General features: G+C 46.0%; 1 protein-coding gene across 4 annotated transcripts in view; it reads left to right on the top strand.

Moving 5' to 3' along the window:
- The window catches only part of LOC118302087 (A disintegrin and metalloproteinase with thrombospondin motifs 7), a 60,658-nt gene that overhangs the window by 22,135 nt on the left and 22,189 nt on the right, over positions 1–16,334 (top strand). For all 4 annotated transcript variants that reach the window (XM_035627945.2, XM_035627944.2, XM_047331456.1 and 1 more), the window contains exons 9-16: positions 2,387–2,531; positions 7,375–7,467; positions 8,275–8,420; positions 9,017–9,186; positions 9,295–9,428; positions 10,871–10,991; positions 12,108–12,352; positions 12,957–13,101. In XM_035627945.2, coding sequence (XP_035483838.2) covers positions 2,387–2,531; positions 7,375–7,467; positions 8,275–8,420; positions 9,017–9,186; positions 9,295–9,428; positions 10,871–10,991; positions 12,108–12,352; positions 12,957–13,101 — 1,199 coding nt within the window. The remainder of the gene's footprint in view (positions 1–2,386; positions 2,532–7,374; positions 7,468–8,274; positions 8,421–9,016; positions 9,187–9,294; positions 9,429–10,870; positions 10,992–12,107; positions 12,353–12,956; positions 13,102–16,334) is intronic.

Below are 16,334 nucleotides of genomic sequence, written 5' to 3'. Positions count from 1 at the left end.
TAAGTTTGACCTAACCACATTTTTAAATGCTTACCCGAAACACATATATCCGTTCAACTGTACGCTGAAGGACGTATTTTTTCACTGCTTCAGCTTTCCGCCAGACATCCTGAGTTGCGGAGTGATACTCTGCCGGCACGAGTTGGCGCAGTAACACATGGCTGAGGTACGCCTGAAAAAAAGTGCAAACTTAAACGGCAGCAGAGAAAAAGATACATCCTTTAGCGTACAAGTGAATGGATATATATATATATTTTTTTTTAAGGTAACGTTTTAAAAAGTGGCGAAAAAGAGGTATTTCGGTGGTCCCCTCTGCAACAGTGGGACTCAGACTTACGCTACTTCCACTTCTCCTCCAAACTCCATTAAATGACAGCGCTGATCACCAACTCCATAAGGTGACATGCTAACTATGCATGAGTAACTCATGCAACCCCATTCCAAAATCACTCAACTGTCCCTTTAAGCTGTGTGTGTGTGTGTGTGTGTGTGTGTGTGTGTGTGTGTGTGTGTGTGTGTGTGTGTGTGTGTGTGTGTGAGACGTACAGTACAGTCTGCTGCTACTGTCAAAGGCTTGCTCCTTTGCCTTCAACGGGACATGTGTGCAATGTCTGTGTCTGAAATATTTCCCCCCATAAATGCCCCAGTTTCTCAGCTCCGAGCATCTGGAATTCATCGGGTGGGTGTTTCAGCCACTTGACAGTACTGTAGCTTCTTGACTCCACCGAAAAGAAAGAGAAAAAGAGGCGGTGGATATTTACACCCGTGGGAGTTTGCAACACAAAGGCCGCTGGTTTGGCGCATTTGTTTGTGCTTCTTTGCAATTGTTATCGTAGAGGCGACGGAGAGAGAAGCCTCGCCGCTTACAAATATCACGTGGGACTGAATTATTTGTGTTTTGTGCTCGGGATATTTGCACAGTATATACAGTACGCGGTGTGGAAACGCCTCTTCAGTATGTCAGTGTTTCCAGTACTCGGAACAAATACTTAACCATAAGCAGACGCTGACATATACTGACATGCAAAGGTTGTGAACATTACGCCTGCCGAGCGTGAGCATGTGAGCGGCACACAGTAGTCACCGTATTGTTCCACACAGACGGAAGACAGAACCGCTGGCAATCAAACTTGCATCCGCGCGGCACCTTTTGATACGAGTCGGCTCAGTGGAGTTATTTCGTTTGTGATCCGGAAAATAATTCTTCAAAAATTCTTCTAGATCTTGGTAAAAAGGAAATTCGTACGGTGATTCAGACAAAGGGATTCACACCGTCCAAATGACTCACCAAGATAAGCCTTGAAAGGAGATGATGAATGATGTATGGTGATGCCTTCCTCCCAGCCGCCCCTCCACAGCTGGCCCGTCCCCGTATCCCGTCTTCAGGCCTCCTCATCCAGCTGCCCGCTCCGACATTTGCATTGATCATTTCCTTCACATGAGACTTAACAACTTCATATTTGTCTTCCCGTCTCAGTCCACTAAATGCCAGCTTCACCCCCCCCCCCCTCCCCCCTTCCACCATGTTCTCTGTTTTATGCCTTTCACTGACTGCAGGACAAGACCTCCATTGTATCTGGCTTTTATTCGTCCCGCAGGCCTCGACCGCTCGCGTGTTATTTTATGTGGAATGTAGAGGGTCAGATATTATAACTCAGCCTCTCATTAATGTCCAGAAGAGCGTTCCCAGAAGGCCACAGAGGCAGAAAACTAAAGATTTCACACATTGTGTAGCACATAAATGTGAATTACGTTTTGATTTTTGCGATATGTGCTCGGGAGTTAACTGATTGGAAAAACATAAAGACTTCCAGGAAAGGTCGGCTTTGACAAAGGCTGCGGTCGAAACCTAATTTTCCCTCTAATGCCTTTCAGCGCAGGGGCACTCATGGAGAACATTTTAATTGCTGCTGTCCAGTAGCCATTGTGAGGTCATGTTACATTAATGATTTGTTGTTAAATGCTAAACAATCGGCCTTCATATTCTTAAATCTGACGTATCTGAAATCTGACGTAAACTTATTTCTATAGAGATTTGACAGGAATCGATGAAAAATTAATTATACCACCTTCACTGAGGCGCTGGAGCCAAACTGAATTATTAAAAAAAAACTTCAAAATGTATAACTTGTCCTTGCCTTGAAGACGAGGGTCTCCGACAGAAGTGTTCTCATTCTCTACAAGAATATATATAGATATATCTATATATATCTATATATAGATATATGTTCTTAAAGTTGGAATTTATAAAATTCGGAGAACAAGTTCAGCGTTTCTTGTATTGAGTGGTTCTGTGTGTACATGTGATACAAATAGACCTTTATAAAACTCTGCTCACCAGATTCTGTTTTTCTTTTCCCGAACCGACGACCCCCTACGCTCGCAGTCGTGGCTGGGGCTGGTGCCTTGACGACCCCCCGGCGAAGGATAGGCTGTCCCTGAGCTCCGTTCTTCCCGGGGTTCTGTACAGCGCCGCTCATCAGTGCAGGCTGCAGTATGGATCCGGGTCCCTGCTCTGTGACGACATGGACGTAAGACAACAATATTGTCATATCTTTGACCTGACATGAACCTTCTTTTTTTTCATCCCCCACAACCTTCTTCATGGCTGCCCTGTATGTCGTGTACAGTATATTGAAACCCTCTCTGTTTTTTCCCCCCTACAATTTATTGAATCGTATTTTATTTTAAAGGGGGAAGAGATTGCACTTTTTGTCCGCCAGTCTACGCTCAATGCCCTATGACAAAGTGAAAAAGTGTTACAGATCAAAACCTCAAATTGATTTTTTACCCCCCCCGGAGGAGGTTGTGTCTATTTTTGCTTGGTTGGTTGGTTGGTCAGCATGATTATGCAAAACATACTGAACAGAACTAAACAAGAAATAAACGTGGTGGAAGGATTGGAACTGGGCCAAGAAAGAACCAATTCAATTGAAGGCGCAGATCCAGACAAAGGGGACGATTTTTTTTGTTTCTCACTTCCTTTAAAGTTGCAAGGTGTTTTTGTTTTTTTATAAACACTTCCACCGATTTCCCAGGGCACTAGAATTAACCCAGACAGATCGGACATCCGGGAGAGGAAGAGCTGGTTTCAGTGATGTACAGTTTGAGTCGGATATCCATAAGTTTGAGGTTTATCAGACGTGGACAATTTTCATAGACAATCAATCTTACACTGAGACTCTGTAGCCAATAGTCAGCCCTTTTCCTTCCGCCTTGCTTGACAAATCAAATTCACAGGGCACACAACATATTACAATATATCATATAACATAGGATGATACAGTTGAAGGCATATGATATTTGATTTCTGTAGGAGGAAGGCTGCAGTATGGTCTCTGTCTTTCTAGCTTTTCTGTGAAAATGCCCTGCCAGCTTCAAACACACTGTGTACAGTATGTGCACGGCCCCAAAAAAACCTTTGATCGTGGCCGTAGTGGTCCTCTGTTTCCATCCCTGTCTGGTTCACCGGAAGGATCCGCAGGCGGAGGACAGGCCTCCTCCTCATGGCTTCACGTGTTGAGCTGCTATCTACTGTTGGATCTGGTGTGTGTGGGGGGGGGGGCACATTCAGTGCTACCGGCTACTGGATCTTAAACGGGGAAGACAGAGCTCAATTTTTTTGATTTTAAGAAGACATTTATAGTGCTGCACTTTTATCTCACAAATGGTCAGAGATTTTTTGTTGATGTTGTGAACAATGGAAAAAAGAGAGAGCGCTGGGGAGAGAAGTTTTAATCCCCAGACCTTCGCCCGGCCAACTGACCGATCACTGACCGTGAAGCGGATGTGATCGTTGACTCACTGGTTTCAGAAAAGTTGCAGAAATGCTTTTTGGGGGGGCTAAGGAGTTTTTTTCCGAAGCGGTCCGACAAGCCGATTGGCGTGCAGCCACGTGTGTTTCTCCGATGGCCCGGTCGTCCTATTCTCTTGACATCCCGTGCTCAGCCATTGGCCCGACGACCTGCCGTCTCTCTTTCTGGAGCTGCGATTAAACTCCCTGCGGCCCGGTGCGCCGCGTGGCCGCCCGGGGTAACGCGCGTGGGGCACAAGGCATCACAGTGACCAAGGTTTCGAAAACCAGTCTCCGTATTCAAGCCCACAGAGGAAGAAAACATCTTGTGGCTTTAATGTGTTTGAAATAATGACTCAAATTTGCATATCCCCCCCCCTTCAGGCTTCGACAGAGATGGATTCCATTTTTGTACACTTGATTAAATACGTTGCACATTTGATCTTCTCATGTGTGCAATCACTCCTGGCTTGGGGCGGATATACACTAGATGATTTAGATGCAGTGCGTCAGGCCCATGGCAACAGCAGCGGACCGACTCGGACCACACGCACGTACGCCGACATCAGAATGCCTCTATAAATACCATTCGTCAACATATGTGCTGGTTTTCGACAAGCATCCGCCCCCCGGGGAAAGAAAAACAAGTGTGTTGTGGTTGAGAATCCACTCAGGTCATCGCGATATGGAGCGCGGTTATTACCCGCCTCAGGTTTACCCCGTGGCGTTTTCTTGTAAATAAACATAGTTATTTCAAACATGAGTTACTCTCAAAAATGTACAGTATGGCGTTTACCCCCCCCCCCCCCGACCTAATTACACTGTGTGTGGAACATCCCCTCCTTAAAATATGTATGTTTTGAATAGTAACATTTATTTAAATTATTTACATCAGCAGCCTTCTCCCTTCGTGAGACCATGGGACATGATTCAGTCGTGTCACCTTCATGTTTCCTGCAGGAATGTGCTTTGCTGCGTGCTTGTGCATATTGTACTGTAAAAGTGTGTGTGTGTGTGGGGGGGGGGTGTTGGATAAAAACTTGATGTGTAAAGCACAAAACCAGAGCGGAAAAGGAATTTAAAATTGACCATCTCGATGACGATTACATCCATGGCCATGATTGCAGCCCACTCCCCTTCAGGCATTGCGGCACAAACAGCAGCTTATCGGCTGTGACAGGTTTGATGCCTTTTTATATATTGTATATAGTGTTTCACCATAAAAGTGAGCAGGAATGACGGCTACAAAAAAAGCATGTCTTTAAAAAAAGAAATGTGCAAAGCCGATTCGAGAGAAAGTGTGTTTTATTCGTCGCAGTCTTCGCCTCCGACGATATAATGTCTGCACCGTGAGGACATCGACTTGGCTCATTGGAGCTGTAGTGTCGAGTACTGCGCCCGAAGCCGGTGATGTGGGACAGAGGCAACGAAATGGACCGGTTCTCTGTCCGAAATCACAGATTGCAGTTGCGGATTGCGACCTTTTATCCTCTGGAACCCAGTATCACAAGTTGAGAAGCTTCAAATAGGATGTTACACAAACAGTATCTTTGTAGAAAGCCTTTAGGATACACAGTGTCGAGGATTACAGTTTGACAAAACTGTAGAAGACAAAGTTGGAAAGACACATCTGATCGGTTCGTGCCCGTGGATAAAGGGATTGCAGGAATTGCTAGTTTGGGGATTTGGGTGGGATTTTCGAAAGATTTGTTTATCTCCTGAAAAGCGTGAAGATCAGTCACTGAAATATTACTTTTGTTCTCTTTTGTGCTATTAGTTGGATGCTATTAATTGCAGGAAATGGCGAAGTATTGCACAGAGGTCTTATTCCATTTGAAAGTTAAAAAGTTTAAATCATTTACATCTCAAAAAAATCATCCTGGTGCACGATGGTTTTGGCCAAAAATGCTCAATATCCTCGTCACAATCACAAATGTCAAGCGACCGCAGCAACAATGGGCCCAGACGTTTGCCCCCGTCATCCAGGAAATCCTGGATAAACCGTCCATCTGACCTTTTTGTGTTATCGGTTCTGAGGCGCACACAATAATGGATCTTTTGATTCATTATTGTTGCAAATCCAGGTCAGTCTGCTGTCTGTTAAGGTTCCTTTCACTTTTTACAGCCGGCCTGCGGGATCTCCGCACTGCGGCTGAAGAAAACAAAAATGCAAATTGAGAAAATGCAAACAAAAACAGCTGCGAGGCCAAAATCGTGCTTCTCTGAATTGCTGCTCTTTCTTTTCTTTTTTTAACGCTGTATAAATGATGCGTTATTAATCTGGTAAATGTTTTTTCCCGGGTGCTTTAAGTCACAGTGCCTCGAGCTGCCACTGCCAACACAAATTTTGCAATCGGTAATGGGCTGTGTCAAATGAATTTTCAAAAAGTTCTTCAAAAGCCTTCTGAGTGGCTGAGCCGTGGCCTGAGAGGATTGTAAAGAGACGGCACTAATTCCAGTCAGGAATCAATCAAGGAGTTGGAAAGTGAATTATTTAAAACTAAAGAATCACAGAATTCGGGGGAAATATGCTTATTCGCTTTCTTGTTGCAGAGCTACAGCAGATAAGACTGACACCGTTCTCATATCTGTACAGTATTGATCAGCGGTCGCCAGTCGGAATCTGGGAACTCTTCAGGGACGCGATTTCCAGAGGCTCGCCCAACATGTCGCCTCCTAAAGATGAAATGTCTAGATCTAGGTTTTATCTCCCGTCTCTTTACGGACCCCCCCCCCTCTCAATGAAGCCCAGCCTTCTCTGATTGGGCCAGCTGGCCAACTCTGTTGTGATTGGTTAACGGCTTCCAGCGCATTTAGGAAGCGTGGGCCCCCGCTCTCGCTTTACCTGGCTTTGTTTGGGGGGGGGGCGTGCCAGACCAGTCGCTGTAGGCGTGAGTTAAATCACGATGTTACGGAATCACTGCCCGGAATACTGACGAGGTGTTTTCAGGGGCTTCAGGAGCAGTGTTTTCTGTCGGGGAGATGAACTCCTTGGACAATAAAGTTCTATCCTATTCTATTATTCTTGACCGCAGACTTTGGGCAACATACTGCACTTATTGGGGTTTTATGTGGCAGACTGTAGATTTGCTGGCAGGCAGATCTTTTTCGGCCTTCGGACAGAGCCGGGATCAAATGTCCAAAACATAAAAAATCACCACTGTTGTACCGCAGAGCGTGACGCATAGAATCATTGAATTCTGACAACTTGAAGGAATGATGAGGATTCAGTGACAGCGAAAGGTCATCATCTCAGCTCATTCATACACTGGGAGGAGCTTCATCCGTTAATATTAATGCCCTCTTTTTTTGTCCTTGTATCTCCACTCGAGCTACTGAATCCAGATGATTCAGTTGGATGAACACTGTAACTCCACGTGTGCTGGACAAAACCCATGCAAACAAACCAACACAACCAGTACAGTGAAAACCAATAAACACCTGCAGCTTTAATAAAAGAAAGGGCACATTTCCCTAAAGGTTAAAATGCATGCGTGGGGAAAAGATCTCTGCTCGTTCGAGAGGCAAACATGTTGTTTTAGTACAACATCAATATCTCTTTCTCTTTTGCTTTTCCTCAGAACGTGTGCAGCACCCTGTGGTGCACTGTGGGGACAACCTGCCACTCGAAGCTGGACGGGGCCGCGGACGGGACCGGCTGCGGTGAGGACAAGGTATGTGTTGTCCATCCCACGACCGTGGGAGGGGAAAGACGAGGGGGGTCACAAGGGGAAGGCCGACGTTGTCCATGGCGACTGACGATGTTTGAGGGAGGGACTGCACGGGGGCCTCCTAGGACATGAGGAAAACGGGGAGGAACAAAGACTAGATAGATGGATCGATGGCTTTATTAATCCTGACGGGGGGGAAATTAATTAGTCATAGCAGACATACACAAAAAGTACACAAAGGAAAAGAGCATGGTTAACAGTCCTGATGCAGTTAGAAAATGTGCAGTATAAAGTCCAGAAAAGAAACTAGAAAAGAACTAGAAGTGTAATAGTAATTCGTTGATTTCTTGTTCTGCATATTTTTAAAAAATTATCAATACAAATACAGTTGTTTCATACTGGTGTGTCCGTCCGTGTGTGTGTGTGTGTGTGTGTGTCCGTCCGTGTCCGTCCGTGTGTGTGTGTATGTGTGTGTGTGTGTTGCTCAATAAAAGCAGAATGAAATGAGTGATGCCGCATTAAAACATTTTAAATATAAATAAAGTTGCTGCAAAGCACTTTTCTTCCCTCGCAAAGTAAAATAACAGAGTAATGCAATGAAGGGACCTCAAACAGTAACTTTTCAGCTCTCATTTAAAGGGTAAAGAAGGAATAAACGTGCAGTGATATCTGGAGAATATCAGAACTCGAAGAGTCCAAAACTATTGCTGTTTCACTGAATAGTTGGCAAAATGGCCCACGCCATTTTTTGCCGAGTAAGAAGATGAATATGAAGCTCTGATGTTTTTCTGTTTTTCTCTCTCAAATCAGTGGTGTTTCAGTGGAGCGTGCGTGGCCTTTGGATCTCACCCCGAGAGCGTGAACGGCGGCTGGGCGTCCTGGAGCGAGTGGTCGGCCTGTTCCAGGACCTGCGGGGCCGGGGTCCAGGGCGCCCACAGAGACTGTGAGAACCCAGTGTAAGTTTTTTCCACATTTAAATTGCAGACAAGTGTAATGGACTGGTGAATGGACTGTATTTATATAGCGCTTTTCCTAGTCAAACAGACCACCCAGAGCGCCCTATAGGAATGTCCCATTCACCCATTCACGCACATTCACATGGTGGCATACGACTGTGCGTCCTGAGCCACAGCCGCCCCAGACTGTCTATTGTTAATCAGAGCAGCGTCTTCATCGTGCACCAGACGCTTCTGGTGAGAGACAGAAGAAGAAGCTCTCGTGCGGAGCAGAGCTCAAACAGTACATCACCAGTATCAGTGTGAGCACAGTAAATGTTAGCGGTTGTTTCGTACGCTGCCTTTTTCCACATTTGCTATTAATTTTCTCAGTTTTGCCCAAAATTTTGCTTCTGCTCTCTATTTATATAAAAAGTAAAAAAAAAATAAAAAGAAGAGGGATATCTGATCTCATCTGGCTCTACAAGTGTTTTTGCGCGCAGTTACGGAGCCGAAGCGTTTTTCTCCTCACGCCGCCGTTTTCCGAAAAAAAGGCTTTTGGAACGCAAGTGCCAACGAGCCGCTCTGAATGTTCGGCCTCTGACCCTCTCCGACAGTCCCAGGCACAGGGGGAAGTATTGTCTGGGAGAGCGGCGGAGGTACAAGGTCTGCAACATCACGCCGTGTCCCCACGAGCCGCCCACCTTCAGAAGCGTCCAGTGTAGCCACTTCAACGCCCTGCCCTACAAGGGCAAGTTCTACCAGTGGGAAGCGGTCATCAACAGAGGTGAGCGGCTGGAACCCGACTCTCGCCTCCCGTAAAGCACACCTTCCTCCTCTTTTACCGCAGCGTTATCCTTTTCTCTCTCTCTCATCTCTCCCGCGACTCGATCAGTCAACCCGTGTGAGCTGCACTGCCGGCCGCTGAATGAACATTTCTCTGAAAAGATGCTGGACGCCGTCACCGATGGGACGCCGTGCCTCGAGGGCAACAAGAGTCGGGATATGTGCATCAATGGCATCTGCAAGGTACTGTACCTGCTAATCCACGTGCGGTGTCGTCATGCGACTGGTTGCAAGCCAGTGTCTCTCCCTTTGCCGGCCGGGGCTTGAACCTGCAGCCTCAGGTAGGGGAGACCGACACTAGGCTAAAACCCCTGCGTGGTCGCATGACTCTAGCACCAGGGGGCGACAGATATGGCTTTTTTTCCGGGCCGATACCGATAGCGATTATTACTAATCTTAGAGACGGATGACCGAATTTTGAAACCGATATATTTGTCAGCAACGAAAGTGTCAAAAAGGCGTCAAAATGTATGATAGTACAAACTCTCAACACAAAACTTTGTTGAAATGCCTTAAAGCATATCTTCTAATTCACAGAACCTTTCAACCAAAAAGGTGCAAGGAGCTGTCAGCAGCATGGACGGGACATTGCTCAAGTCCAGAGGGTCGTGACTACGGCTGCATCGGAGCAAACTGAGCACGTTTGAAAATCCGTTTGATATCTTATCGGCGAATCGGCTTACAAAAAAGCGGCGATACCGATAATCATAAAAATGTTGAATATCGGCTCCGGTAATTGGCCAGGCTGGTAATCGGTCGACCCCTTAGATAGCACGTCTCTCAAGGTACGGGGGAGGGATAGTCTACAGACTGCACCCACAGCGCTGTGTGGTGGATTTGACCGTGAGCAAATATTCGCATTGTATTGGATTCAAATTTGCTTACTGCCCCTTTAATATGATCTGTCGTCTCTCCGTCAGCTGTTCTCCCTCGATTTCCCCAACAAGATCCACTTCTCATTCCATTCTCCCGTTCGGCTCGTCGCGCCGGTTATTTGTGCGATCATGTTCCGCGACAAGCGGCGAGCTACACGTGTGACATTCTGTATGACAATGAGCTTGTTGATAGACAAAACCCGAGGTGGCTGTTATCTGCCCCCTTGCCTATCTATCACCCTGGGACAAAATGCCAGTCACCGATACAGTGTGGACAGGAATCGCAGACCTGGGGCTCCGAGGTCGTGACATTCTTTGAGTTTTAGGCCTGTCAGTCATTTTGAGCGTGCTGCATATTATCATCCTCTATTTTGAATTCTGGGGTTTTATCAGGATTAACCTTTAGTTCATTGTGGAACATACCGGAGTTCATTTATTCAAGTAGGTTTTTATACTTTCTGCGGCTTTACACTGCGACTTCGCTACATCTCAGAGGCGGCACATTAGTTACTAGTTACTTTGCAGATTCAGATTGATTCCGCAAAATAGTTCTGATTTATAATTAGGGGTTAAGATTTAACTTCCAGCATTACAATAAATAAATGTATATATACTCAAAAGGTATTTGAATGATGGATAGGAAAAATTCACTTTCAATGTGAAATGATGAGGAATACTCCCTTTTCCATATGTCACCATACTGTCTGGAACCTCTTTTTGATTTTGCTGTGTCATCGCTGTGTGTTACAGAACATAGGCTGTGACTACGGGATCGAGTCCAGTGCTGTGGAGGATCGCTGTGGCGTTTGTCTTGGCAACGGTTCCACCTGTACGACTGTGAAGAAAACCTTCGACGAGAGCGAGGGGCTTGGTATGTTCCTTAGCACCTTCGGTTTTGGCCTTCCTCGCGAAAAAGTACTCGAACGGTCGGAAGAGCGCCGGCGTAGAAAAGTAACAGGAATGACGGCTGAATTCCATTCAGCTTCTTTCTGTTTCAGAGTCTGGGCTCCTCCCTTCCCTCACTCACTCACGTCCCTTCCTCACATTTCAACACTTAACAAATGGTTGACATTTGTAGATCACTTCACGTCTCGCTCGCTGACAAATGCATTATTGAATTCTTGCGTCTGCTTTTCAGTTCAGTCGTTCATTGTCTTTCAAACATGTTGAGACGTGAGGGAACGAACTGTGTGACCCGGGACCAGCAGCCTACACAGTAAATAATAGTTATAGCTTTTTATAAAAAAGACCCTCTTAATAAAGTTAATATTATAATATTATAATATAATAATATATTTTAATAATATTATAGTCAATATGTGCCAAGATGCACTTGTACAGGAACATTTTTGGAGTATTTTTGGCTAAAGAGACAACCAAAGTTGCACCAGTTTTTTCATTATTTACATTTTATGTATGTATTATTTTTATATGTATAAACCTTCCTTTGAATGTATTAGAGTCGTAATCTCCTGTTTCAGCGGTACTCCAGATCATCAGATTTGGTAGATCAGGGCAGAGAAGTGAAGGACGGGAGGAATGGAAAAGCAGGCCTGGTTTTTGTGTCATGGTCACCCGTGACACTTGAGATGGAGCAGAGCTGTCGTTGAAGTTTTCATCATCACATTGTTAAAGAAATGTCCGCCGCGAAAATACGACCATCCCCCGTTAGATAAGTGTTTTTTTGTACAGTTGTAAAGTCGATTAGAATCCCTGTAGACACCTTTAGAGAGAAAACAGTCGACGTTCAAGTTACTTCACTGTTGATAGAACCCAAACCATCTGTTAAATAAATTCAGATACAAGAGTGGATGGAGTTGAACAAAGTCCCCGTTTCCCATTGGTAGAACGCCATAAGAGTAAAAAAAGTGGAATTTTCCCCGTCCATCTCCACCGCTGTCTATTTACAGCATATATATGTGTGTGTGTGTGTATACACGAGACTTTGTGTCTCAGTTTCACTCACATGACATATAATGTCCTTCAGGCTATGTAGATATCGGACTGATCCCAGAGGGAGCCAGGCACATCCGCATCGAAGAGGTGGCGGCGGCCGGGAATTTCCTGGCGCTGCGAAGCGACAACCCCAACACGTATTTCCTGAACGGCGGCTGGACGATCCAGTGGAACGGGGAGTACAAGGCAGCCGGCACCGTCTTCACCTACGTGCGGACAGGCCACCTGGAGAACCTGACGTCGCCGGGGCCCACCACGGAGCCGCTGTGGATTCAGGCAGGATTGGCCGCTTGGCGTTCCGAGTTTGATCTTTTCCCCCTTTTTTTGCGATGCCGCACGCTGCATGAACCCGCGTGTGCGTTCGGAGAGAAATCGAAGCGAAGAGTTATGAACAGTTCGAAAAGCAAATGCTGCTGCTGCACGGAACAGTTGTTATTGCCGTGTTCTTTATATCAGTTATGTTGAAAATATCTAGATATTAAAAGCCACAAAAAAATGGGAGGCTGCTGAGAATTGACAAGAGTTTGGTTTCAGTGCGGCTGCAACTAACGATTATTTTCATAATCGATTCATCTGTGGATTGTTTTTTCCTCGATTAATCGATTTGTTGTCATAAAATGGTGAAGAATGCCGATCGTGTTTCCCTAAAACCCCAAGATGATGTTTTGTTTCGTCCGCACACCAAAGATGTTCAGTTTACTGTCACAGAGGAGCAAAGAAACCAGAAAATATTCACATTTAAGAAGCTGAAATCATTTTTTTTACATAAACATTACATGCAGTTGGTGATTTGGCTCCTGAGAAGAACTTTGTCTGGTAGGTTTTTGTTGCTGGACACTTTTGCGGCCTTCATTTGACGTCGTCGTCTCGTGTGCCACAGCTTCTCTTCCAGGAGAAAAATCCCGGAGTGCGGTACGAGTACACGATCAACCAGTGGGTCTCACAGGACACCGACGTTGTTCCTCGGTCAGCTTTCTTCTGGAAGTATGGTTCATGGACCGAATGCAGCGTCACCTGCGGAACAGGTGAGAGAAATGACGGACTGGAGGCTTTTTGCCATAAAAAGTTTAGCGGGTGGTACACAGAGAGAGAGAGAGAGAGAGAGGGAGGGAGAGAGGGAGGGAGAGAGAGAGAGAGGGATGGAGAGAGAGAGAGAGAGAGAGAGAGAGGGAGGGAGAGAGAGAGAGAGAGAGAGAGGGATGGAGAGAGAGAGAGAGAGAGAGAGAGAGGGAGGGAGAGAGAGAGAGAGAGAGAGAGAGGGAGAGAGAGAGAGAGAGAGAGAGAGAGAGAGAGAGAGAGAGAGGGATGGAGAGAGAGAGAGAGAGAGAGAGGGAGGGAGAGAGAGAGAGAGAGAGAGAGGGAGGGAGGGAGAGAGAGAGAGAGAGAGAGAGAGGGAGAGAGAGAGAGAGAGAGAGAGAGAGGGAGAGAGAGAGAGAGGGATGGTGAATCTTCCACTCCTCGTTCACCAGTTCTTGAAATGCGACTCCACAGAAACACACAACACACAAACACAAGCAGTAACAATCATTTGTTTAAACTGCTGTATGTGTCTGTAGCGATGGAATTCATTCGGCAATGCTGAAAGTAAAACACCTGACTCCTTTGGCTTCTCCTTCTGCCAACCTCCACCACTTTGGATAGAAAAAAAGTGTGAGCCGTCCCTCCAGACTCATTACCCTCCGGTTGGATCTCCTCCATCTCCGTCTTGGATCTCCCCCACAGTCCGTGAGGGGATGACCCGGCTGGGCTGTGCTTCATTTCTCCCTCCGGGGCAGATAACATGGGTTATGTGCTTCACCCCCTGTTCATATCTCGGCCCCGAGACGCCCGGTGAAGAACGCATGAGACGACGTGTCGCCGGAAAAACGGTGGCGCCTGTGATCACTTCTGCAAAACCTCGCTGACACCGCTCAGGCTGTCCCGAGTGGTGTGCCGCGTTGAACAGGCAGTAGCATTTTACGAATGTTCTACAGCGGAGCCCAGCAAGATATTTTCCTCGTTTATTATAGGATAGAAGGTATTGGAAAAACCACCCAGCCGAAAAAAAGGGGGATCAAAGGTTTGGGATTGAAGCGGCTCCACAAAACAGACATGATGGACGATATGGTCACAGCCCAGCTTGTGAAGGGGTGAAGGGAATCCATGTTTAAAGCTACAGTGTGTAATATTTAGAAGAACGTGTTCACAGAAATTGAAAGTATTGTCCGTTACTTTGTGTTCACATATGTATAATCCCCTTCAACAATGTTTTTTCGTGTTTAAATATAGTTCCATGAGGTGGACCCGACCTCCGTGTGTCGGAAAAAAATCCCCCCCCCCCCCCCCCGACTTCCGGGGGTCCGAGTTCCGAAGTATAATGGAACGCAGCATTACATACGGTTGTTGCAGAAAACGGTCCAGAAAACGTCGCATTCGCATTGAATTTCCAAAATTGAATCAGGGGTGCGCCGCCATAAAGTGTCCCCTGTCGGATGCTCAGTTGGTTGTGGTTTGCTACTTTACCACCAGATCCTGCCAGAAAAAGTACAAAGATTACACACTGGGGCTTTAGAGTTATTTCTTGTGGAGGTGTAAATAATGAGGTACAAAGAAATGAATGATTTAACGGAAGGAGGGGAAACGGGGCGGGATGATGCTGTTCCAAAAAACAACTAATAAAAAGAGAAAAAAGATGACTCGGTAAAAGCAGAGATACAGATCTATCTGTCTTCAAGAACCGAAAAAGGGAAAAAACAAACTTCCAAGACCGCAACCCTGAGTCTATACAAAGTGTGTTGCCCGTGTGCGTGCGTGTGCGTGTCATTCTCCTTTAAGAGCCGGACGGGGGAAGCGAGGGGAACCACACGTACAGGCGCGTGAGATTCCACACATTCTGCTTCGCATAATTCAAATAGATGAGATGCCTGACAGAGGGGGGCGGTGCCTACCGCCGTAACAAATATATATCTAAAAAAATCTGCATCAGGCTCTTGAACGAGTTAACACTCTTTCATCAGTCCGTCAGCTCTCTGATCAACTGTGAGAGCTGGTCGTGTTGCCGCGGGCGATGACCTTGAAAGATCAATTCGGGGCGTTACAGTGTGAATGGCAGGAAAACAAAGACACAGTCGCTTTGTCCTGATGGATGAATACCGTCCACATATCGCGTCCAACTCGTGCAATTATAGCAAGCTTCATTCTGTGGAGACCGGCGTCTTTGATATGGACCCGTTTGATGCGGAACAGGCAAAATGGGCCTGGATTAATCATAAGAGTCATTACTTTGTTCGCATCATACAGTTTGGTTTCACATAATTGCTTTCCATCTCTGGTATTGGCACCAGATTGTCCTGCGATAAACGTCGCCGTGAGTTGTCTCATCAGGATTTATCTCATACATATTTCATTTGTACAGCGGGAGTGAAGACATTTGTGTTAATTTGCACATTTTTATCTGCAAATTTTTTCCAAGTTTTAGCAACGGGGGGGCGGTGAAGATTCAAAAACCGGAAAGAGGCTCACTTAGTTGATGGCATATACATTGGGCTATGAGTATTTCAGACAGAATCCGTATTCATATCATTGTTGACTATAGAGCGGGGCTCTGCCTGTCATCGCACTAACGCTCTAACATTTACATTATCCACGGGGAAAGAGACAAAAAGAGACGGCGACACAATCCTTTTCCTCTCTAACACCCCTGTAATCCAGCGGCTGAGACCAGTATTTGTGTGTCGACGCGCCGAAATGAGACAACTTGAGGCATAAAAATAGAACATTTGCATTATTAACGTGCATTTTAATGTAGTGTAAACCTGAGACATCTAACACGATTGTGCAAATGGCTTTTACATGCTCAAGATGCATTTCATGGAGCATTGTAACAACGCACTTAGAGCTATTTTTCCACTTGTGATTGCAAGACGCGTGTTAATGACCAGTATGAACAAATCCCTTGTTGCTCTTACGTCTCCATCGCAAAGCTTTCGAAAAAGTCATGTTCATCCTCTTATTCATTTGGCTTCCTACACAGCGTGCAACACAAATCAGCAACATACGCTTCTTTTTCCACTTCTAAACATCTGTGTATGTCAGTGGAAACAGATGTGTGTGCGTGTGCACGTGCGCGTGTGTGCGTGCGTGTGCGTGCGTGTGTGTGTGTGTGTGTTTGCGTGTTGGTGGGTGTGTGTGTGTGTGTGTGTGTGTGTGTGTGTGTGTGTGTGTGTGTGTGTTTGCGTGTTAGTGGGTGTGTGTGTGTGTGTGTGTGTGTTTGCGTGTT

The sequence above is a fragment of the Scophthalmus maximus genome, chromosome 4, assembly GCF_022379125.1.
Source record: "Scophthalmus maximus strain ysfricsl-2021 chromosome 4, ASM2237912v1, whole genome shotgun sequence".
Classification (NCBI taxonomy): Eukaryota; Metazoa; Chordata; class Actinopteri; order Pleuronectiformes; family Scophthalmidae; genus Scophthalmus; species Scophthalmus maximus.
The sequence above is the reverse complement of the archived record's forward strand: the minus strand, read 5'-3'. Positions and strand labels throughout refer to the sequence as shown.